Raw genomic sequence first — 27087 nt, 5'->3', positions numbered from 1 at the left:
ATTGTTGAGTTATCACTCGGACAAGCTTTGGTCTACCGACGGACTGACCGACCAACCGACCGACCTACCCACCGACCGACACATATGTGCAAAGCAATATACCCCTCTTCTTTGAAGGGGAGGCATAATTATTCATTCAATCAATCATACATTATGTTTCATCTATTTTTTCTATATTTCATTCATTCATCCAGAGATTGAAAAGTTCATTAATTCATCCATTAAACGTATTAATTGATGAATGACTGAATATTCATTTATGTTATTGTAGATTAAGAATAATTTCTTTGATCAGAAAGACAAAGCTTTTTTTGAGGCTAACCTTTTCAACAAAACTGAACCTTTCATAAAAAAGAAGCTTTTCAAAAAAGTGAATAAAAGACGCAGCTTTAAAGATAAAAATCGAAAAAAAGACCACAGCTTTTGTGAAGCTTTCTGACGAAAAAGCAGCTTAAGTGAAGTAAAAGCAGCGCATATTTATTTAAAGAAGCTTCGTTTATTTGGTACAGGCAATTCCACATCTGGTATTGAACAGTAATGCACAAGAAATCCTTTTTGTTCATTGGTGTTATTATCATAAACGAAAGATACTATTACAGCAGTAATTTATTTCATCAAAAAGGTTCTAACAATTCAAATATCCAGACACTATGTAACATTGTATTAAAACTAAGACAATTTTTAGAACATGAGTGATAAATGTATGAATCTGATCATCTTTCTCACATTAAACAGTGGGTCTGTTATCTTTAAAAAAATGTTGCTTAGTTATAAACATACATATACATGTAACTACAAAAAAGTACATGGAAAGCTTTGCCAGCGATCTATATATTCACACCAGGACACCTGATTTCACTACACATGTATTTGTACTTAATTTCAATGCTTCAATAACATTCTGCAAAAAGATTAAGGCTGAATGAATGAACTCCTCCACAAAGTTCAAGGTCTTGACCCTATCTGACTCCTTCTTTAGGTAGACCCATACAGTTCCCATCTGGGTATTTCTCCTTAAACCTTGTCACAATCTCAGGATCCACCAGTCGTACTCCCTCAAGCTGATTTCCAAGGGTTATCCTGCGAAAAAGAATTGAAAAAGTGTCAAGTGTTTTTGAATTATAACAAGTATTTAATGAAATGATTTTTTTTTGAAAAAGAAAAGGGTTGAGAGTGGTCTATTGAGGTACAGGTGTCCACCTCTCATCCATTAGGTTGTGGGTTTGATCCCCACCTAGCGTACTTTCTCATGGCCTCTCAAATAGAAGGACACCATACTGGTTTCTGCCCAGGAAATGGACAAGAGAGTGATGCTATAAGCTATTAGCTTTCACAATAATATAGGAGGAGATTTTAATACTGTTTTATACCCTAAAATAGATAAACTTAACAGTAAAATAACAAAGCATAAAAATTGCAGGAGACATGGCACTTGAACAGCAAACCAACAATTTTTTGTCAACTTGATTATCTTTTGGCATCAAATGAACTCTTCAATAAAGGTATTGGATGCAATATAAAACCGGGTTTTAAATCTGACCACTCACTAGTAAAAATACAACTTAATTTTAATGCATATACTTGAGGTCCAGAATAATTTACATTGAATATCTCAAACCTTGCAGATAACAATTTTCAAAATCAAATCCAGAGATCAGAGATCGTAGAATTTAATAGAGAATCAAATCAGAATACCCAGTGGGAAATAATTCAAGGCCGCACACGTGATGAATCTATAAAGTATTCAAGCAATAAAAAGAAAACAACAATAGAACATCAAAAAGAAATTTTGAAAAACATAACTGAAATTAAACAAGAACTTCCGGAATCAAACAACAATGAAATACTTGATAAACTGAATCAAGAAAAACAAAAACTCGATAAAATCAATGAAGAAAAAACAAGAGCGGTCACAGACACCTATATCCCCCGCCTCATGGGGGCATTTTTTGTAGCGAAAGCCAATCAATGGTAAGGGTAGTTTCTCAGGAACATAAGAAATGCGTAAAATTAAGAAAGGGCAATAACTCTTTCAAAAATGGTCATATCGCAACAGCCAGACAATATGCGCTGCTTTACATTATGATTATCAATCTGTGAAAGTTTGGTAGAAATCGCATGAAAAATGTAAGAGGAGTTGCGAAGAAACCGATTTTAAATGTAAAATAAGCAAAGGGCAATAACTCTTTCAAAAATGGTCAAATCAGGAAAGCCTGACAAAATGCGCTGCTTCACTTATTGATCATCAATCTGTGAAAGTTTGGTAGAAATTGCATGAAAAACGTAAGAGGAGATGCGAAGAAACCAATTTTAAATGTAAAATAAACAAAGGGCTACAACTCTTTCAAAAATGGTCGAATCGCAAAAGCTGACAATATGTGCTGCTTCACTTTATGATCATCAATCTGTGAAAGTTTGGTAGAAATTGCATGAAAAACGTAAGAGGAGTTGCGAAGAAACCAATTTTAAATGTAAAATAAGCAAAGGGCAATAACTCTTTCAAAAATGGTCAAATCAGGAAAGCCTGACAAAATGCGCTGCTTCACTTATTGATCATCAATCTGTGAAAGTTTGGTAGAAATTGCATGAAAAACGTAAGAGGAGTTGCGAAGAAACCAATTTTAAATGTAAAATAAACAAAGGGCAATAACTCTTTCAAAAATGGTCGAATTGCAAAAGCTGACATGCCCTGCTTCACTTTATGATCATCAATCTGTGAAAGTTTGGTAGAAATCGCATGAGAAATGTAAGAGGAGATGCAAAGAAATGAATGTGGGACGGACGGACGCACACACACACGCGCACACACACACACATGCACGCACGCAGAGAATTGCGCCTACCATTACTATATCCCCTCGCCTTTTCAAGGCGGGGGATAACAAAGGGCAGTCTATGCCGCTTAAAGAGCCCCACTTTTACCGAAATTTGATAAAGTCATTAGTTTCATCAAACACTTCGACAAACCTGTTTTCAAAATAATGTTTTGACAGTGCTCCGTCAGACAGCCAATATATATTGCGAAAAGGTTTGTCGCAGTGTTTAAAGAAACTAAACTCTTGATCATAATCTGGTAAAAGACCAAAGGCAGGGCTCTGTAAGCTGCGTAGACTGCACTATGTTTCATTTAAAATGGTAAAGAAATAGTGAAGATATCTTTGTTTAAAGTATTTTTTCAAATCAAAATATTGCCTTCTGACAGCACTTATGACGCAATATATCATGTGGTATAAACACACTGATATTACTACGGTCTAAAGCAGACTGGATCGAAGGTGTTAAAAAGAACACAAATATTTCACTTGTTTAGAAAAGAAAAATGCAGAGCATAAAACAATCACACAATTAAACATCAATGAAAACATTGAAACTGACTAACATAAAATATAAGAGTATGTTAAGTGGTATTTTAATCTTGATACAGGCAAGACGAAAATAAAGAAGAATCCATAAATTCACGACTTCTGACAAACATAACAAACACTTTTACTGAAGATACATCCCAAACATTTATCAGAAACTGAATGCTATAATGCTCTTCAAGATATGAAACTTGATAAAAGCCCAGGGGTCTGACGCTGCAGAATTTTACAAAATGTTTTGAACAGAAATAAAAACATACTTGAAAGAGTCACGCAATTTTTCATTAGATAACGACAATCTTACTCAGCTACAAAAACAAAGCGTCATAACACTTTTTCCAAAAAACGACAAGGACACATAATGTAAAATATGTCAAACATTTGTATGATTACAGAAAATAATCTTTTATGATTTTAACGACTTATTTTTTATTTTTTGTTGTAGAAAATGTTTAAGTCCCAAATGCTACAATCGGGTTCCACAAACAAAGAGTTAAATCAATATTAATTTGATGTTTTTTGATTCTTTGTTGATTAACAAAGGTTAGAAATCAAAACCCATCTCCCTGACATTGTAATTGAATAATAAGACTATTGAGCATGTTACAAGCCATACAGTTCTTGGAGTTATTATTCATAACCAACTGAATTGGAAAGAACAAGTTTTCAATGTTTGTAGGAAGCTGAATTCTAAAATAGCACTTCTAAAACGAAACCTCTTGATATATGATATGCAAAAACTATTTTACAATGCGTATATGTTATCCACAATGGATTATTGTTGTTCTATATGGAACAAATGTATGCATTCACACATATGTAAAATATCTATTATTCAGAAAAAAAATGCAAAAATAATTTTACGAAAACCTGTTAAAACGTCATCCATTTCATTGTTCAAGGAGTAAGGCTGGTTATCAGTTGACAATAGATGTAAATTTGATGTTGGACTTATTATCAATGAGTTTTTGCATGGTCTCATGCCTGAATACTCATGAGAAGTAATTTCATTTACCAATAACACAAATTATTCATTGTGGTCTACCACCCATAATGATTCGAGTTCTCTTTGATGCAAGACTAACTATGGTAAGAAGTCATTTAATTATTTTGCTAAATCTGTATGGAATTCTATACTGCTTTTTATTTGAGAATCATCATCTTTACTTGCATTTAAAACACAATTTAAACAAGAGGGCCCTGAAGGCCCTGTATCGCTCACCTGATCCAATTCAAGCGTTAAATAAGTGATTTCAGGGCGAATTTTAATTTTAAACACTTATACCAGCTGGAATTAAAAAATATATTACTTAGATCCTTCCTAGTGACCAAGTTTTTTTTAATATAACGGATGAATTTTGTATCACAGATGATCCAGTTGCAAACGTTACCTTGCTGTTATAATAATCTGACCAGGTTTCATATAGATAAAGTAGAAAATATGGCTTCAACAGTGTTTTAACAATGTTTTCTATGATTTGACTCCATGACCTAGTTTTTGAACACAAACATTCTGACATAGTTTCATGGTGATCAAAGAGAGAATGTAACCTCCACAGTGTTTACAAAGTTTTTCTATGATTTGACCTAGTGGGCTGGTTTTTGACCTCTGATTACCCAGTTTCAAACTCTACCTAAAGATCATCAAGAATAACATTCTAATCATGTTCCATGAATATAATTGTGGCCTCTAGAGTGTGAACATACTTTTCCTATTATTTGACCTGGTGACCTAGTTTTTGACTGCACATGACCCAAATTCGAACTTGGCCTAGAGCTAATCAATATAAACATTCTGACTAAGTTTCATGAATATTCATTTACAAATGTGACCTCTAGAGTGCTAACAAGCTTTTCCTATGATTTGACCTGATGATCTAGTTTTTAATCACACACGACCCAGATTTAAACTTGACTTAGAGATTATTATTATAAACATTCTGACCAACTTTCATGAGGAAACATTTATAAATGTGACCTTTAGTTTATTAACAAGCTTTTCCTTAAATTTGACCTGGTGACCTAGTTTTTGCCCGCACATGACCAAAATTCGAACATGGCCTAGAGCTAATCAATATATACATTCTGACTCAAATCTTGGTCTAGAGCTAATCAATATATACATTCTGACTAAGTTTCATGAACATACAGTCATAAATGTGACCTCTTGAGTGCTAACAAGCTTTTCCTATGATTTGACCTGGTGACCTAGTTTTTGACCGCACATGACCTAGATTGGAACTTGACCTAGAGATTATTAATATTAACATTCTGACCAAGTTTTCTGAAGATACAGTCATAAATGTGACCTCTATAGTGTTAACAAGCTTTTCCTTTAATTTGACCTGGTAACCTAGTTTTTAACCCCAGATGACCCAATATCGAACTTGTCCAAGATTTTATCAAGGGTAACATTCTGACCAAGTTTTATTAAGATTGTGCCCAAATTGTGACCTCTAGAGTGTTAACAGTCAAATTATTGACGACGGACGATGACGACAGATGACGGACACAGGGCGATCACAATAGCTCACCTTCAGCATTTTGTGCTCAGGTGAGCTAAAAACACCTTATAACAGAACAATGACTTTGGTGAAGGACTGTCTGTTAAAATTTGTTTAAATGCGATTTATTTTTTTCTATTATACTTGTAAATTGTCAACATTGTGTTTGAATGTCGTTGTGTTGGTTATTGTTTGAATGAGAAATGTATACTAACATGTTTGTAGAATCCATTGAAGTATGTGTATTCTGTCAATATTTTTTGCGTTGTGGCAATTCGTAAGAGGGCTCTAGAACCATCATAGCCGGTATAGATAGTAATTGATAAAAACTTAATTTCAAATGAGTTCTGCGCCATTTCTAACAAGATGGTAATTAACTGCGGCCGGCGGGAAGCGGTCAGACGACAAAAAGTGAAACAGTATATAATTTATTTGCTTACTGCCACTACAGTGGGTCAACATTCAACTGATAATCTTGTATACTACATATAAATGCCATTTATTATTGTTTGTATGAATGAACATTTAGAACAATGGAACTAAATAAATGAGAATAAACTAAATGACTCTTGACATTATGTAATAAACAAGAGATGTTTGTCAAACATTGTGCCCCCCTTAGCGCCATGTTGTCAGGATTATTTGGACAATTGAATGAAAAATGTACGGACCGAAATGACAGTTGATTTGTCATTGACATTGGATGCCTTTGAGGCAGTTTTAAGATTATGACCATTCAAAGTTTGAGGATATTAGGTACAGTTTTAAATCATGTTCAGATGATGACTGATATTTGCAGATAAAAATGTATCCTCTTCGCAGTAGAGAATAAGTAAATATGACAAAAATTTAATGATAAATATGAGTTATGACCATGACCTTTGACTCTATGACCTCAAAACCCATAGGAGTCATCAACTGGTCACCCAAAACCTAAATGTCAAATTTGAGGGTCATGGGTGCAGGCATTGTCAAGTTATCATACAAACAACCTTATGTCATATAAGGTCACGGTGACCTTGACCTTTGGCTCGATGACCCCAAAAATCAATAGAGGTCATTTACTGGTCAGGCCCAACCTCCAAGTCAAGTTTGAGGGCCATGGATGCAGGCATTGATGAGTTATCACTCGGACAACCCTTTATCATACAAGGTCACTGTGACCTTGACCTTTGACCCCTAAAATCAATAGGGGTCATTTACTGGTCAGGCCCAACCTCCATGTCAACTTTAATGACCATTGGTCTAGGCATTGTTGAGTTATCACTCGGCCAAGCTTTAAAATCATTTTACCATTAAAGGTCACTGTGACCTTGACCTTTGACCTGATAATCACTAGGGGTCATCTACTGGTCATGCCCATCACTCGGACAAGCTTTGGTATACTGACGGACTGACCGACCTACCCACCCACATGTGGCAAGCAATATACCCCTCTACTTCGAAGGGGGGCATAATAAATAATGTTGTAAACTGTGTTCGTCCTATAATGACGTTTTATGTATTGTATTATATTGTGTATAGGACACACTTTTTTGCCCCTGAATTTGATTTTAAAATAAGCCTGCCTCCTATCGAACGTATAAGGCTTCTGACTTTTTCATTTCGTGGTCAATTTCTGCCGAATTTGCTTAAATAGAGATATAAATGTAAGAACAAGAGCTGTCACAGTATGTGACGAATGCCCCCGAATGTGACACTGACCTACGAACAAGGTCAGTACATGAAAAGTTTATCTTGCCTTTATGTGTCAAATACATATGGCAAGTTATTATAAATTGCCTCTGAACATAAAAAAATACCACCCATACTTGAAAACCTACACTGTTATGTCCTTATATTCAGAATTCCCTTGTGAATAAACACTTAGTGTATCTTTCACCTTAGAGGTAGGGACATGGGACTTGCACACGACACGTTGTCTTCGTATGTGAAACACATGTAGCAAGGTATTTTAAAATCTGTCCATACAAGGGAAAGTAACAGCCCTGACACGACAACCTATACTCTATGTCCTTATATGCAGTACTCCATTGTGAATAAACACTAAGTGTGACCTAGACCTTTGAGGTAGGGACACGGGTCTTGCACGCGACACGTCGTCTTGGTATGTGGAACACATGTGGCAAGTTATTTTAAAATCTGTCCATACAAGGGAAAGTTACAGCCCGGACACGACAACCTATACTCTATGTCCTTATATGCAGCACTCCATTGTAAATAAACACTAAGTGTGACCTTGACCTTTGAGGTAGGGACATGGGTCTTGCACGCGACATGTCGTCTTGGTATGTGGAACACATGTGGCAAGTTATTTTAAAATCTGTCCATACAAGAGAAAGATACAGCCCGGACACGACAACCTATACTCTATGTCCTTATATGCAGCACTCCATTGTGAATAAACACTAAGTGTGACCTTGACCTTTGAGGTAGGGACACGGGTCTTGCAGGCGACACGTTGTCTTGGTACGTGGAACACATTTGGCAAGTTATTTTAAAATCTGTCCATACAAGGGAAAGTTACAGCCCGGACACGACAACCTATACTCTATGTCCTTATATGCAGCACTCCATTGTGAATAAACACTAAGTGTGACCTTGACCTTTGAGGTAGGTAGACGGGTCTTGCACGCAACATGTCGTCTTGGTATGTGGAACACATGTGGCAAGTTATTTTAAAATCTGTCCAGACAAGAGAAAGTAACAGCCTGGACACGACAACCTATACTTATGTCCTTATATGCAGCACTCCATTGTGAATAAACACTAAGTGTGACCTTGACCTTTGAGGTAGGGACACGGGTCTTGCACGCAACACGTCATCTTGGTATGTCAAACACATGTGGCAAGTTATTTTAAAATCTGTCCATACAAGGGAAAGTTACAGAGTCGGACGGACGGACGGTGCGATTTTAATATGCCCACCTTCGGGGGCATAAAAAGAGTCTGTTTACTTTAAATTTTCAAAGGACGTAACTCACATCGATGTAGTTATATCGGCAGTGGAAAATTGGGTACAGTTAGCTTCAGGTGAGAGTATAATTAAATGTTTTTTTATGCCCTATAAATCAACAAAATAGTATTTGTGATATAAAATTTATAAATAAAATATCACATTCGTGGACATTCAATGCAAAATTTATTCACTCCTAGTCACTATTTGACCCCTTAACTAAAATTGATAATTATTAATTTAATGAGCCTAGGCTCGTACTCATAACTCAAAACTTCCATACTGAGTGACCATAGTATCTTCCATTTATATTATGAATACTTACAAAATATCATATAATCTGCCTTTAACATGCTAAGAAATTGAATTTATGGAGCCCATTGATTTTTCAATTGTAAACTGACCAATTTGGCTGGACATTATGAGGTCGTCCAAACAGCTCAACTTTCCTTGTCCCTGGCGACAGTCTCTCGATTATCCCGTAAATCTCATCTGGCTTGTGGCTTGTCGCACGCACCTTAACCAAAAAAGGTTAAGGATTTAAGTGACTTTTAAGATACTTAAGTGACTTGCAACATATCAAAAGGTGTAAGTGACTTGTGACTCGCACCTTAGGAAAAATATTTCCAATATGAATATTAACCAAACTATAATTGTATGTACATAATGTTCCACCAAAATATTTATATAGAACTCAACATGTTTGCAGCAAATGTCTTTCTTCATTACACATGGAAAAATAAATCCTTCAATCCTCATGATCACAACAATACATTTTAACAAAAAATATGTGGACTATTAAACCAAGAGTTATTGGCTTAGACATCTTGACATTTTGATATCTTGAACATTTTTTGAGTTCTGACTGAATTAAAACGTTTTGCATGACTGAGACACCTATAACTGCACCAACAGTATAGGTAGACCGACACCTACAACTACACCAACACTATAGGTAGTATGACACCTACAACTGCACCAACACTATAGGTAGACCAACACCTACAACTGCACCAACACTATAGGTAGACCAACACCTACAACTGCACCAACACTATAGGTAGACCAACACCTACAACTGCACCAACACTATAGGTAGGCCAACACCTACAACTGCACCAACATTATAGGCAGACCTACAACTGCACCAACACCTACAACTGCACCAACAATATAGGTAGACCTACACCTACAACTGCACCAACATTATAGGTAGACCAACAACTACAACTGCACCAACACTATAGGTAGACCAACACCTACAACTGCACCAACACTATAGGTAGACCAACACCAACAACTGCACCAACACTATAGGTAGACCAACAACTACAACTGCACCAACACTATAGGTAGACCAACACCTACAACTGCACCAACACTATAGGTAGACCAACAACTACAACTGCACCAACACTATAGGTAGACCAACACCTACAACTGCACCAACACTATAGGTAGACCAACACCTACAACTGCACCAACACTATAGGTAGACCAACACCTACAACTGCACCAACACTATAGGTAGACCAACACCAACAACTGCACCAACACTATAGGTAGACCAACAACTACAACTGCACCAACACTATAGGTAGACCAACACCTACAACTGCACCAACACTATAGGTAGACCAACACCTACAACTGCACCAACACTATAGGTAGACCAACACCTACAACTACACCAACACTATAGGTAGACCAACACCTACAACTGCACCAACACTATAGGTAGACCAACACCTACAACTGCACCAACACTATAGGTAGACCAACACCTACAATTGCACTAACACTTCAGGTAGACCTACACCTACAACTGCACGAACACTTCAGGTAGAAGGACGACACCTACAATTTCACCAACACAATAGTATTGCACCAACACTATAGGTGGACCAACATAAATAACAAAACCTTGACTCTTTGCTTTGAAAAATGCTTATTAGGCTGGTAAATACAAAATACCAAACTCAGCACATGAGAGCTGTGTTCCTCACCTCAGCTACAATCACATCACAATCTAGTCCCTTGTTGACCCCCTTGGGGTTACCTTTAACACCAACCTGAAATAGACAAAATTCAAAGCTTGCGTACTCAACAACAAGTTCTGCTTTGGTACTCAGATTTAGCGAAATCCAGTATCAAAAAAAGGATGGATTCAACCTTTTTATAAAATTCAATTGTTTTTAAAGATTGAAGGTTGACCTAGCCCGAAGGTAAAAACCTAATACAACAGTTTCCTGGCTACTAGAAAATTCCAAATGTTCTATGACTGATTAACTGTATGCTATTTTTGTATTTGTTTTGTTCTTTTACAATCAAAAAGCCCTCTTAGCAACAAATATTTTGTTTAATCTGTTTTTTTAAATTGGTAATCTCGAGAAGGAATGATATTTATTTCTAGCGCAATTAAACGGTTGCAAGTAAATCAATTTTGTAACACTTTTAAGTGTAACAAATCAATGTAAAAATATTTTGGTGGCTCAATATAAACAAGAGATGTTTGTCAAACATTATGCCACCCCCTGAGCGCCATGTTGTCAAGATTATATGGATGCAAGGACCGAAATGACAGCTGATTTGTTGCTGTTTTAAGATTATGACCATTAAAGTGTGAGGATAAAGTGTGTTATGACCGTCATGACCTTTGACTCTATGAACTCAAAATCCAGAGTCATTAGCTGGTCACCAGAAACATAAATGTCAAGTTTGAGGGCCATGGGTGCAGGCATTGTCAAGTTATCAAAAGACAAGTTTTTTTCGTTCAAGGTCACTGTGACCTTGACCTTTGACCCGATGACCCCTTAAATCATAAGGGGTCATCTACAAGTCAGATGCAACTCTAAGTCAAGTTTGAAGGCCATGGGTTCAGGCATTGTTGAGTTATCACTCGGACAACCTTTTACCATTCAAGATCACTGTGACCTTGACCTTTGGCTCTATGAATCCTAAAATCAATAAGGGTGATCTACTGGTCAGGCTTAACATCCATGTCAAGTTTAATGATCATAGGTTCAGGCATTGTCGAGATATCATTGGGGGAAGATTTGTTAACTTTTTTGCATTAAAGGTTACTGTGACATTGACCTTGGCCTGATGACCCCCAAAGTTGATAGGGGTCATCTACTTGGCAGGCCCAACCTTCATGTCAAGTTTGATGACCATAGGTCCAAGAATTGTCGAGTTTGCTTTCAAGGTCACTGTGACCTTGACCTTTGACCCCTAAAATCAAAAGGGGTCATCTACTGGTCAGGCCCAACCTCCATGTCAAGTTTGAGGGCCATGGGTGCAGGCATTGTTGAGTTATCACTTGGACAACCTTTTATCATTCAAGGTCACTGTGACCTTGACCTTTGGCCCAATGACCCCTAAAATTAATAGGGACAATCTTCTGGCCAGGCTCAACCTCCAAATCAAGTTTGAGGGCCATGGGTGCAGCCATTGTCAAGTTATCACTTGGATAACCTTTTACCATTCCAGGTGACTGTGACCTTGACCTTTGGCCCAATGACCCCTTAAATCAATAGGGACCATCTTCTGGCCAGGCCCAACCTCCAAGTCTGACCTTTGGCCAGATGACACCCAAAAACCATAGGGGTCATCTCCTGGTCAGGCCAATTCTCCAAGTCAAGTTTGAGGGCCATGGGTGCAGGCATTGTTGAGTTATCAATCGGACAACCTTTTACCATTCAAGGTCACTGTGACCTTGACCTTTGGCCCAATGACCCCCAAAAACGATAGGGGTCATCTACTGGTCAGGCCCAACCTCCAAGTCAAGTTTGAGGGCCATGGGTGCAGGCATTGTTGAGTTATCACTCGAACAACCTTTTACCATTCAAGGTCAATGTGACCTTGACCTTTGACCCATTGAGCCCTAAAAACAATAGGGGTCAGCTACTGGTCAGGCCCAACCTCCATGTCAAGTTTGAGGGCCATGGGTGCAGGCATTGTCACGTTATCACTCGGACAACCTTTTACCATTCAAGGTCACTGTGACCTTGACCTTTGGCCTGATGATCCCCAAAAACAAAAGGGGTCATCTACTGGTCAGGCCCAACCTCCATGTCAAGTTTGAGGGCCATGGGTGCAGGCATTGTTGAGTTATCACTCGGACAAGCTTTAAAATTATTTTACCATTAAAGGTCACTGTGACCTTGACCTTTGACCCGATGACCTCCAAAATCAATAGGGGTCATCTTTTGGTCAGGTCCAACCTTCGTGAGAAGTTTGATGACCATACGTCCAGGAATTGTTGAGTTATCACTCGGACAAGCTTTGGTCTACCGACGGACCGACCGACCGACATGCCTGTGCAAAGCAATATACCCCTCTTCTTCGAAGGGGGGCATAATAATTGTACAGGGTCAACTCTAAAACAAGAGGGCAAAGCCTGTGTAGCGCAGACCTGATTTGACAAAGGGTTTATAAGTTTTTGATTGGACAACATACTGGATGCCGCCAGCTTAAATACTTATTTAATTACTTACAATATAAAAACATGAAAAATATGTATTTATCTAAATGGTTACAAAGGGCCATAACAATATTTAAGTTGGATTTATAAACTTTGTCACAAAAAAGCACATTGTTGTTGTGAATAAGTTCATAAAGTTTGAAGTTCATATCTTTAATGATTGTAAAACAATAAAATAATTATAAAAACACAAAAAATAATTAAAAAGGGTGAACAAAGGAACATTTCTGTGAATATTCTTTTTGAAATCAGGCCAATTGTTTCTGAAAAAGATATTTTCAAAGTTGTCCATACAGACATTTAGTCAAAACTAGCCTCACCCCTAGTGGCCATGTTTTTTTTATGAAACACAATGGGTGAAGGAATTTGCTATATGGTCACCTAAGTAACACTTAGAACTGTGAAATTATTTTGAAATCAGGTCAATGGTCTCTGAAGATACGATTTTTCAATGTTGTCCATATAGCCATATAGTGGTAGCTAGCCCCGCCCCTGGCAACCATATTTTTTATGAATCAACATGGGGTGAAGGAACTTCACAGAGTCACCTTGGGAACATTACTGTGAAATTATTTTGAAATCAGGCCAACAGTTTCTAAAGAGAAGTTATTCAATGTTTTCAATATAGACATAGAGTGTAAAGTATTCCATCCCCTGGTGGCAATGTTTTTATACAAATCAACATGGGGTGAAGGAATTTGATAGAAGGTCATCCCAGGAACATTTCTTTGAGCTTATTTTAAATTCAGGGAGAAAATTTCAAAGAAGATTTTCAAAGATTTTCCTTATAGACATAGTTAAAAGTAGCACTGCACCCTGGTGGTCAAGTTTTTTGCAAATCAACATAGGGTGAAGGAATTTGATACTTCTACATGGAAGCAATTTTAAGGAATCTGGAAGAGGACCACCCAAGGAATATTCCTGCAAAGTTTATTTACTGTTTTCCAAGTGGTTTAGGAGGAGAAGTTGTCTGAAGGAAAATGTTGACAACGGACAGACTATGGACAATCATTCTATCACAAAAGCTCATGCTGAGCACTTTGTGCACCAGTGAGCTAAAAAGTGAAACAGGCTTACGTATGTGTTTTTTGGTAAGCCAAATTACTTAGAAAATATATATATATAAATAATAGTTAAAAGTTACGATAAAAAAATTCAAAAGTATCAAAACTGTTTAAAAATATATCACAAGTAATTAAACAGATTAAACCAACAAAAAACATGTCCCTGAATATGATCTGTTATAAAAGACTTAAGATTGTTTAATGAAATGGGGCCTGGTAGTCACACATAAGTCATCCATACCAGACAGTGTTCCTTGCCGTGGTTCAGCCAGTGTCCAGTCCGACCTGTACGAATTATTCGCTGTAGCTGGTTTGTCTTTACCCAGATAATCTCATCTATACGCTTGTACCTTATCAAAAGGATGGTTTGTTAGTTCATAATTACAAATTTGTTTTAAATGGACTTGTTCACATTTTATAGGGTCAGACAACATTTTTTTATTGCAAGTGAAATGTATACAAATCAGAATTATTAGCCAATTATTTTATTTTATTTTATTGTATGAGTTAGGAAAAAGTAGCAGCCAAAAGTAATTGGGCGAAAAAAACATTTTTCTATTTTTAGTAAAAGTGACCTTGACCTTGAAACTACCCCCTCAAGATAGCTGTTCTCAAAAGCTACCTACACCTCAACTTTCATCACTATCCATCATTTCTTAATAGAAATTTTGGGTATTTTTTTATTTTTTTTATTTTTAGTAACAGTGACTCTGGCCTTGGCCCCACCCCTTCAAAAGCAGTCCCAATTTAGCTCTTCAAATACTGTATTTCCCCGACTATAAGGCGATCCGCTTATAATAAGACACCCTAACTTTGCCCATGAAATCTGGTGTTTTTGTCTTGACTTGTTTATAAGACGGGGTCAATTTTTAAAGCAAATCCAGCGCTTGAATTTCTTAAAGTCTGTGGTAATGTTCAAGCTAAATAGTCAATTATCATCTAAATTTGTTCATTTGCTTAGAAGAAAATCGCAGATTTAATGTCAACTGTGAACTCTCTAATTCGGAGGTAGGTTAATAATAGAACAATGTTACGCAGTTAAGGATTTTTTTTATTCGTACAGCCGAAGGTTCATTTATATTTGTAGTATTAAAACACAAATATATTGGCCATGATTTGAAGGTTCTCAGATGAGGATCATTGATTATTATTTTACGATCGTATGGTATGTTCTAACCAGCCTAGACGCAATCTTGGGAGTAAATGGGGTTATACGGTAAAGGCTTGACCCATTTAAATACAAAACACTGCCATGCACCTTTGATGTTTACACAGCTCGTTCTGTGACGTCACAAATTGTACTGTTTGATCTCGCAGCAGCCGACAAACATGACATATTCCATTACATGTGTTAGTAAGTTAAATTTTTGCAGGTGTTTGTTTGGATTGCAGTTGATAGGACTTTAATTAGGAGAAATAAATAACCATTGTTGATTGTGGATAAATTAATGTATATTAAATGATTAATGAAATGAGTATTGAAACATGCCAGTAAGTCTGCATGATATACGCATAGCCTAATCGTAAGGAAAAAGTAAGTTTTATTTCCGACATGAAAAAAAAACACGATGATTTTTTCAAAATATTTTAATTATAAAGGCAGTAAAATGTCTCTTCTGTGATAAACAATGTGTTTGGACCGATAACAAGCATTTGCCAATAAGAAGATATCGAGTGTTCATCTCATCGTAGCGAAACAAAGCAGACGGTGGTCTTAATCAGATTGGTGCGATCTTGTCACTTTTATTGAGGTATCATCAGCAGACAACAAATCGGTCAGTCCTATACCGTATGTTGAATATTACTGATTCTGACTCCATTATTTCTGAATTTCATATAGACTCGCCAATAAGACGGGCCCCCTACTTTGGGGTTAGAAATCGGGACCCAATTTCCCCGTCTTTTAGTCGAGGAAATACGGTAAGCTATATACACACCAACTTTTATCACTATCCATCAATTCTAAAGTTATTGGGCGGAAACCAATGTTTCCATGTTTTTTCTATTTAAGAAACAATGACCTTGACCTGGAGCCCTACCTTGTCAAAAGTAATCCCAAGCTAGCGCTTCACATAAGTTACCTACTTCCCATCTTTCATCGCTATCCATCAATTCTTACGTAAGTTATTGGTTGGAAACCATTTTATTTATTTTTTTGTTACAGGACCCATCCACTTCAAAAGCAATCCCAAGACTGCTCTTCACATAAGCTATATACACACTAACTTTCATTAAAATCCATCAGTTCTAACTTTAAGTTATTGGGCAGAAACCATTTTTTTTATTTTTAGTAACAGTGACCTTGACCCCATCCACTTCAAATGCAGTCCCAAACTAGCTCTTCACATAAACTACCTGCACACCAACTCTTATCATTATCCATCAATTCTAGCTTAAGTTATTTTAGAAACAGTGACCATGACCTTGACACTACACTCCCCTTATCACCTAGACACTTTGTTTACAAAATGCTAACAGAATGTATTTTTCATTTTCTTCTCTGATGTATTCAAAGATAAAATTACTGTTGTTAAAATGGTGTATGTTTAGAGCTTTAAAATTGAACAGTCTTCCCTCTGGGGGACAAGTGGCACTGCCCCCTGTCAAAGGAGTCCATATTTACAGAATGCATATTTATGATATACAATAAGGATAATAAAATGACGTCATAAAGCAAATGGGAGTATAAAAGTCTAGGACTAAATTAATTAAATTCATTGTTTAATATTAAAAATACAAATCCACATTCATGGCCATTGTATTCAAATTGAACCAGACCACACCTTTGTTTAAAATGAAGTACCATGGAGCCAATGCCAATGCTTTTCGTTTTTTGTTGTTTTAGGGGCATAACATTTTAGGGGCACAACTCAACAATTATTAAAGGCAGAGTTCAGGGATATAATGCACACAGTGTCTCCTGCAACATGGGTACCTAGTTTCTTTTCAATATATTATTAATGTTATTAACAGTTCTTGAGTTATGGCCAATGTTTAAGATGGTGCCCTTTGATAAAGCTAATGGTGCAAAGGAACCACACTAGTCAGATTTTTTTATTTTGATTTTGCAGCAGGATGGATGTTTATGAAGAAAAAGTAAATGTTGCTGAACTATATTCACATTGGACCGGCCTAGTTTATGACTCTAAATGACCCATATTCACACTGGTCCTAAATATCATGATGAGAAATCTTCTGAGTTTCTTGAAAATTGGAAAAATACAGTTGAATTTGTGAAAGAAATAAGAAACTTTAACTCAAAATTTTGTCTTGATATTTGATCTAGGTTTTTACTAATGATTATGTAGATATTCACACTGCTCTTGAATATCATGCTGACAAATATTCTGACCAAGTTTCATGACGGTTAGATAAAAACTTGTATTGATGACACAGAACAAACTTAAACACAAGAATGTTAAGGACATCCAAACGCCCACTTGCAGAATTTTGGCCATACTCCCCAAATCTATTGATGAAAAATCACGCTTAAAAAAGAAAATCTCAAAAGGAAACTTTCAAAAAATTATTGCAGTTTAAATGATTCTGGACTTTTTTTTTCTCTTTCTTTGATTTGGATTGAAGCAAAATTGTCCGAATTTTGATTTCCTATTTAACAAGAAAAACCTGCTTACCCCCACAGCTCCAGACATTCCCTGCCAAGCTCCATAGCCCTGAAATGCAAAATACATATTTATCTAAACAAGAGGGTTCGAGATGGCCCTATATTGCTCACCTGAGTAAAACTTGGTGATATTGACATTTTTTATAATTAAAGGGCAATAATTCTCGGGCGACTACAGTGATTTGGCTGATTATCAAACTTGTCAGAGGTATTGTGCCCATACATAATATTCTATTATTAAAGGGTGATTAATCTTGAGTGACAATAGCGATATGGCTGGTTAACTTGTCCAACATATAATGCCCACATACATTCTGACCAAATATGGTGATAATTGGACAAAGGAATCTGAAGTAATTGATCAGACAAGACCTACTTTAAGTAATTTCTATAATTAAAGGACTATAACTCTCGGGTGACTACAGTGACATGGCTGGTTATAAAACATGTCCAAGAAATTATGCCCATACACATTCTGACCAAATTTGGTCCTGACTGGACACAGGATTCTAAAGTTATTAATCAGAAAACATACTGGAAAAAATACCCGCCAAAATGCCCACCCGCCCGTAAGCTGCAGGTGAAACTATAATACTTCCAGTATAGTGAAAACTAGCCCCGCCCCTGGCGGCCTTGTTTTTGACAATGGGATGAAGGAATTTGATATATGGTCATCTAAGGAACATTTCTGTGAAAATATTTTGAAATCAGGTCAATGGTTTTTGAAGAGAAGATTTTCAAAGCTTTCTGTACAGACATATAGTGGTAACTAGACCTGCCCCTGGCAAACATAATTTGTTATGAATCAACCTCTGGGAGAAGAAATTTAATAGAGATTTTCAACCCTGAGTAATTTTTGGTCAAGATTTACAGAAAAAGTTTAGAATTTTACAGAAAGATCTATATTATCCTGGAAAGTGCTCTTTATTGCAGGGTTTATCGTCTTTATATGACCGAAATTTTCCTAGTATTAAGAAACATATCTTTAAAAATCCTCCCTGAATCAAGACGTTTTATTTACAATACATTTTTTGCTGTTCACTTGACCAATAAGTCAAGTGGGTTCTCCACCAAGCTCATGTTCTTATTATACATCAAGTTTGGTGCAAATGATGAACAAAACTCAACATAATTGCTGGAAACCGAATTTTTGGTTATTGTGACCATGACCTTTGACCAAACAGACCCAGAAGCAATCCAAAGCCCAAGTAAGCTCTTCACTTGTTCTTCATATGTACCGAGTTTGGTGTCCATATGATGAACGAAACTGTAGTTATTAGCAGCAAATGAAATTTTAATACTTAGTACCGGCGACTTTGACCTTTGACGGAACGAACCCAAAAGCAATCCCAAGATCTCCAATTGTTCCTACTTATAATACATCGAGTTTGGAGTTCAATTATGATGAAAGAAACTAAAGTTATTCGCCAGAAACAAAATTTCTATTTTTAGTAAGGCCACAACAAATTGATCATTTGTTCTACGGATTTTGCCAAAAAAAAGTAGGAGCGAGCGAGCGAAAAAATAAATACTTTTTTTAAAATTTAAGGCAATTCAGAGGCAAGCGCCAAGCGAAAAATTAAAAAAAGTTTATTTCTTTCTACCAAATATATCATACAATTATGTCAAGAAATGCTTTTTCATTGCAAACATAGGTTCTCAGTTATAAATGAAAAGGTTTTGATTGTATCACATAAAAATCTGTCTCAATATTTAACAAATGGCAATAAGATCCAGTGCTTTATTATTAACTTCAATTTAAAAGTGGATATATTGTAAAGACAACATTCCTCATAGAAATGTGCAATTATTGAAAGACCAAAAAAGAAAACTAATTTATTCATTCCATAACTTACTATCCCAAAAACCTTTTATTAGACTAGTAAGAGTAATTCATCATTTGAGCATTTCCAAATACTGGGTCAGGTCTAAATTTGAATCTTGAAGCACATGATAAAATTGTAGTGACTTTGACATTGCAGAAGATCGAAAATGTAAATATCACAGAGAACATTTCTAAAACAAGAGGGCCATGATGGCTCTAAATCGCTCACCTGAGTAAAAGAGTTTAACCTTTGTTATCAATATAGCTTGTTTCTCAAAGAATATTGAACAAGAGCTGTCACAGTATGTAACGAATGCCCCCAAATGTGACATTGTCCTATGAACAAGTACATAAAAAGTTGATCTTGCCTTTACGTGTCAAATACATATGGCAAGTTATTTTAAATTGCCTCTGAACATAAAAAAACACCACCCATACTTGACAGCCTACACTCTTATGTACTCATATTCAGCATTCCATTGTGAATAAATACTTAGTGTATCTTTCAACTTAGAGGTAGGGACATGGGTCTTGCACACGACACGTCGTTTTGGTATGTCGAATACATGTGGCAAGTCATTTTAAAATCTGTCCACACAAGAGAAAGTTACAGCCCAGACACGACAGCCTATACTCCATGTACTTATATGCAGCATTCCATTGTGAATAAACACTAAGTGTGACCTTCAATTTAGAGGTAAGGACACAGGTCTTGCACACGACACGTTGTCTTAGTATGTCAAACACACATGGCAAGTTATTTTAAAATATGTCCATAAGAGAGAAAGTTACAGCACAGACATGAGTTATTGAGCCAGACACACGGACGGACGGACGGACAGAGCGATATTAATATGCCCACCTTGGGGGGCATAAAAACATACTGGTCAAACATGTTGCCTGGATAATCACTGACAGGACTTGTCACAGTTGCCTGCACACTGACAGGACTTGTCACAGTTTCCAGCACACTGACAGGACTTGGTGATTGACTGCACACTGACAGGATTTTGTTCAGTTGCCTGCACACTGACAGGACTTGATGATTGACTGCACACTGACAGAATTTGATTCTCACTTGCACACTGACAAGACTTTTTCAGTTGCCTGCGCACCACACTGACAGAACTTGATAATTGACTGCACATTGACCGCACTTTGTACAGATACCTGTACACTGACAGAACTATTTTCAGTTGCCTGCACACTGACAGGACTTTGTTCAATTGCCTGCACACTGACAAAACTATGTTATATTGCTTGCACACTGAAAGAACTTTTAGTATAGATACACAAACAACAAACAGTGCACCATCCAATAAAATCAATAAACTGCCTTAAGCTCCAAAAATCAAATAACAGATCATAATCAACTTCTTTAACTAATATTATAACATTTTCCCATAAAGGACAACATCACATTCCTTCTAATTTTAATAATAATATTTTTCTTTATATAAGTTATAAGTGAATAACACTATCCACACAGAAGATAAGATTGTAGCATCTGCATGAACAATAATCTACATGAAGTTCAATGGAAAAGTCTGATTATTAAATTTATTATTAAGTAAAAATGAAATTTTTTCTAAAGAATAAAGTGTATAATAATTATTTGAGTCTATGAACCTAAAAAAAGAACAATAACTACCTCAGAAGTGACTATGTTGAAGACTTAATAAAATTTAAAATCTATTCCCTTGTTACTAAAAATACAAAGTAGTGGAATCTCCAACAAAAAGGGAGACCATATATCAAGACATACTGCCCTTGCTTCAAGAGTAAACTTTACATAACTACCAGATTTTAACAAAATGTATTTATAATGAACTTGTAGCCCACGGGCTGAGGCCAATTTTTCTCCAGGGGCATAATTTAAATAAACATGGTAGATAACCAATCGCCAATGATACACACCAAATATGCACTAGGCTTCATAGTATTTGCAAAAAAACGTTTTGTAATTTTTCCTTTAGGTTGCCATGGCAACCAGAGTTCTGCATGGAATTCATTTCTTTGAACAATTTTGAAAATGCACCAACCAAGGATCATTCCTATGAAGTTTCATTAAAATTGTCCCAGGGGTTTAGGAGAAGATGATGATTATAACCAATTGTTGAAGCTTTTCCTTTAGGTTGCCATGGCAACCAGAGTTCTGCATGGAATTCATTCTTTTGAACAATTTGAAAAAGCACCAACCAAGGATAATTCCTATGAAGTTTCATTAAAATTGTCCAAGCGGTTTAGGAGAAGATGATGATTATAACCAATTGTTGACATTTTCCTTTAGGTTGCCATGGCAACCAGAGTTCTGTATGGAATTCATTTCTTTGGACAATTTTGAAAAAGCATCAACCAAGGATCATTCCTATGAAGTTTCATCAAAATTGTCCAAGCGGTTTAGGAAAAGAAGATGATTATAACCAATTGTTAACGCCGAACGACAGACGACAGACACCGGACATGGACCAATCACAAAAAGACACTTTATGGATTAAATTGTGGGACAACATAATTGAGGCAGTATCAAACAAATCTGCAAATGTGGCACATGTTATTATATTAGAGCAGTGGTGGAATAAAGATGTTTCCCTTTTAAGACCTCGCCTTTACCACAAACCTTTGGTTTATAGGTACGTGCCTTGAAAAAGAATATGACGGCCTCCATAGCTTTAATGCCCGTAAGAAACAGGCCACTTTACTATGGGGTTTGGCGTGGTTACCATTGACTGGTGCATAAATACAGACTGTTTCTAAAACATTTACAAGTCCTACTATTTTTATCTGTTTATAACAATTATGAGTATATGAAAACTGAGAAATGCATTTTAGAATTTAAAAAATAACTTACGAAAACAATTGTTGTAAGTCGTACGTGTGTCTGTGTATTTTAATTTAAGTTTTGCACTCAAAATCTGATTTAGATATTATTTAACACTAAATTTTGAGTACAAAACAATGAATTACTTCAAACACACATAAATAATTATTGCCTTCGACGCTGTGAAACTGTTGTTGTTTACTGAAGACTATAATCCATTGACTATGACACTGATTTACATTTAAAATGTTTATTTTACATTACGAAAAACTGAAAGTAACCTGAAAATTAATACTGGATATAAATAACAATGGTGCATCCTGCAAAATATTCCCGACAAAAAAGACTGTCGCTGTTTTGCAGTTACCCAGACCTGATTTAGTCCTGACAAGAGGAAATTTTGCCCGCGAAGAATGTAAAGCATGGAAATACCTTCAGAAAAAGGCAAAGTTGACGTTGCAGGTTTAAATTCTAAGTAAAAAAAACTTCAGGAAATAGAGGACATTCAGAAGTAAACAAAACAAGAGCGGTCACAGACAGCTATATCTCCCGCCTTTTTTTTTAACAAAAGCCAGGGTAGTTTCTCTAGAACATACGAAATGCATAAAATTAAAAAAGGGCATTAACTCTTCCTAAAAGAATCCCTTCATGAAAGCCCGTATACAATTTTAAATGTAAAATAAACAAACAGCAATAACTCTTTCAAAAAAGGTCAAATCGCAAAAGCCTGACAATATGCGCTGCGTCATTGCGAAGAAACCAATTTTAAATGTAAAATAAACAAAGGGCAATAACTCTTTCAAAAAAGGTCAAATTGCAAAAGTCTGACAATATGCGCTGCATCACTATAAAGTCATCAATCTGTGAAAGTTTGGTAGAAATCACATGAAAAACGTAAGAGGAGTTGCGAAGAAACCAATTTTAAATGTTAAATAAAGAAAGGGCAATAACTCTTTCAAAAATGGTTGAATCGCGAAAGCCCGACAATATTTATGCGTTGCGTCACTATATAGTCATCAATCTGTGAAAGTCTGGTAGAAATCGCATGAAAAATGTAAGAGGATTTGCGAAGAAACCAATTTTAAATGTAAAAATAAGCAAAGGGCAATAACTCTTTCAAAAACGGTCAAATCGCACAAGCCAGACAATATGTGCTGCTTCACTTTATGATCATCAAACTGTGAAAGTTTGGTAAAAATCACATGAAAAACGTAAGACGAATTGCGAAGAAACCAATTTTAAATGTAAAATAAGCAAAGGGCAATAAATCTTTCAAAAATGGTTGAATCGCGAAAGCCCAAAAATATGCGCTGCGTCACTATATAGTTATTAATCTGTGAAAGTTTGGTAGAAATCGCATGAAAAATGTAAGAGGAGTTGCGAAGAAACCAATTTTAAATGTAAAAGAAGCAAAGGGCAATATTTCTTTCAAAAATGGTCGAATCGGGAAAGCCCGACAATATGCGCTGCTTCACTTTATGATCATCAATCTGTGAAAGTCTGGTAGAAATCGCATGAAAAACGTTAGAGGAGTTGCGTAGAAACCAATTTTAAATGTAAAATAAGCAAAGGGCAATAACTCTTTCAAAAATGGTCGAATCGGGAAGCCTGACAATATGCGCTGCTTCACTTATGATCATCAATCTGTGAAAGTTTGGTAGAAATCACATGAAAAACATAAGAGGAGTTGCGAACAAACCAATTTTAAATGTAAAATAAGCAAAGGGCAATAACTTTTTCAAAAATGGTCGAATCGGGAAAGCCCGACAATTTGTGCTGCTTCACTTTATGATCATCAATCTGTGAAAGTTTGGTAGAAATCGCATGAAAAACGTAAGAGGAGATGCAAAGAAATGAATGTGGGACGGACGGACGCATGCATGCACACATAGACGTGCGGAATCGCGCCTACCATTACTATATCCCCTCGCCTTTTCAAGGCGGGGGATAAAAATAATATGCGCGGCCAAATAGTATGTGCGGGCGCCAAAAAAGTTTGTTTTTTTTCTTCGTTTTTTATATACACGACCGCTGGCTATTTCCTTATTTGGAAGAAACGAGTGCAGCCCACCAGCAATATTGGTCCTTGACGGCACATACATATACATTAACAAAAGTTCAAACAACAAGTTCCAGAGAAGAACATACAGTGTTCAAAAGAAACGGTCTCTCGTTAAACCAATGATTATTGTATCCACTTCCGGGTACATCGTGTCCGTCCTTGGGCCTTTTCTCGCTGATGGCAAAAATAACGACGCAAGTATTCTAAACACTGTTTTAGAAAACAACGTTGAATTGGTCAAGGACTGGGTACATAATGGCGATATTTTTGTTGTGGGTCGAGGTTTCCGGGACTCATTAGACGTACTAGAAAAAATGGGTATTGATGCCAAGATGCCTTCATTTTTGCCAAAGGGCAACAAACAACTTGGGACGACTGAAGCTAACCATGCTAGACTCAAACAATGGAGGCTTTTGGACAAAACACTCCCAACATCTTATTTGCGTTCAATAGGGGAATTTGTAAGAATAGTATGCGCGTTATGCAATAAGTATAAAGGCCAACTTTTACATACAGAAGACCCAGTCTCGGACAATGCTGGGTAGAACACGACCATAGAAACGTAACGGCATGATATTGCTTGTGTAAGGCAGGTGCACGCGTGGTTGGGACGTGTTCTCACGTTGCCAGCGTGATTTGGTACTTGGGTGTCGGTCGTCATGAGAACGTTGTATGGCCAACAGGTTTCAGCTCGTACATAAAGGATGCTGCGACAAGGGGCGAAGAATAAGGATTCTTACGTCGATTAAATTGTTCTTTAACTCTATCTTCCTTAAACGACTACGCAAAAAATGTTGTTGTTTTTCATTTTATTTGATCAACTGTTTTATGGAATGATTTGTTAATATAATGATCTAGTAATTGCTTATCTGATGGCTTTGCTATATATATTCATACTCATGGATTACGCAAATTAACTCATGTTTCATTTTGTTATAACTGATATGATTTGATTCGTGTGTATTGTTTATAAATGCTGAAATGTGCTAACGCATTACTGTATATATATATATGCATGAATGCACTAATTAGATGCTATAAATATAAAGAATATGCACTTATATGTACTTTTAGGGTTTTTTTTTACCCAAATAGTCGAATGAAATACCACATTTAAATGACCTGCTGTTGTTGCTTTTTTACATAAAAGCTCCCGCAATTGTTTTTCCCTTTTCTCGTTTAAACGTGGAGAAGTATAACGATTTATTTAAACAATCATACACATCAATGACCTTCATTTTCCTATACATTCTTATTTTTGCAAAACTATATGTAATTTGGAGAGAACATCTTCATGTCACGGAAATGACCGAGTAGTTACGTTCAGGTACGGAATGCGCATAAAGCACGTGGAAATGTCTACGCGCCATAAATAAAATGTCGCTTGGTGGATCGCGATATAAACTTATGCGATCAAATTATAATAACAATAATGGTTGAATTAAACACCTTTGTAGTAATATAAGTAAAAATCATAAAGGTTTTTTTCAAAAGTTTGCCTTTTATACGAACGCATGTAGTATTATCTCTTTTATATTATAAGCAATTTAGCGCACTCAGTTATAATTACGCACGTACTGCAACGAGTACGTGCGTGTTGATATTTTATTAATTTCATTAACAGCAGTTTATGCATAAGCCGATGGTTGATGGTAAAATATTATATAAATCAATTATTAACTCTAGTTTTGACATGCATTTAGTACGACGTTACAACGTCAATGATAAAACCATACGCGAAAAGACGTCGACGTCGGCTTTTTATTTGACATTTGATTGGTCTTGTAATTTAATCATATCTTAATTAATAATAGTCCGATTCATTAAACAAACACATGCCCATTATGTGAAGGGAATGCACTTTCATCATGGTAAATATCGTGAAAATCTATGATAGGCCATTTTTTCAAGCTAACCGCACCAAGCCCTTTAGGTGCGGCAAATCCAATGAACAAATGATCAATTTGTTGTGGCCTAATGGTGACCTTGAACTTTTATCAAACAGACCAAAAAGCAATCCCAAGTGAGCTCTCTACATGTTCTTTCTATACACCAAGTTTGGTGACCAACAAACCTAAAATTATATGTTGGAAAACCCTAGTTTTACGACCAGTATCTTAGTTTTGACACTTCGAATGATTTGCCACACTTTATTTAATTATTTATGAGCGGGTCCCTTTTAAAGGTTTTGTGAAACTTAAATAAAATTCTGATAATTTAACAATTTGCCATCGATCTTACAATATTGTAGCTCTAATGAAACATCTTAAGACTTTATCTTGGGAACATACACTTTATTCATCTGGTGTTGTTCAGAAGTAAATATTTGTGTTTCAATATATCCCTCTACAAAATGCTTCATACCTGCTGGTTTCCCAGAGGAAC

General features: G+C 36.2%; 1 protein-coding gene across 2 annotated transcripts in view; it reads right to left on the bottom strand.

The window, feature by feature from the left end:
• Positions 1 to 588: 588 nt before the first annotated feature.
• The window catches only part of LOC128243281 (N6-adenosine-methyltransferase subunit METTL3-like), an 86504-nt gene continuing 60005 nt past the window's right edge, over positions 589 to 27087 (bottom strand). For both annotated transcript variants that reach the window (XM_052960946.1, XM_052960947.1), the window contains 5 exons: positions 18005 to 18043; positions 14611 to 14719; positions 10829 to 10894; positions 9227 to 9339; positions 589 to 1080 (listed from right to left, as the gene is read on the bottom strand). In XM_052960946.1, the coding sequence (XP_052816906.1) occupies positions 960 to 1080; positions 9227 to 9339; positions 10829 to 10894; positions 14611 to 14719; positions 18005 to 18043 (448 nt within the window). In that variant the 3' untranslated portion in view covers positions 589 to 959. The remainder of the gene's footprint in view (positions 1081 to 9226; positions 9340 to 10828; positions 10895 to 14610; positions 14720 to 18004; positions 18044 to 27087) is intronic.

Source organism: Mya arenaria, chromosome 8 (genome assembly GCF_026914265.1).
Source record: "Mya arenaria isolate MELC-2E11 chromosome 8, ASM2691426v1".
In the NCBI taxonomy this organism is placed as follows: Eukaryota; Metazoa; Mollusca; class Bivalvia; order Myida; family Myidae; genus Mya; species Mya arenaria.
The sequence above is the reverse complement of the archived record's forward strand: the minus strand, read 5'-3'. Positions and strand labels throughout refer to the sequence as shown.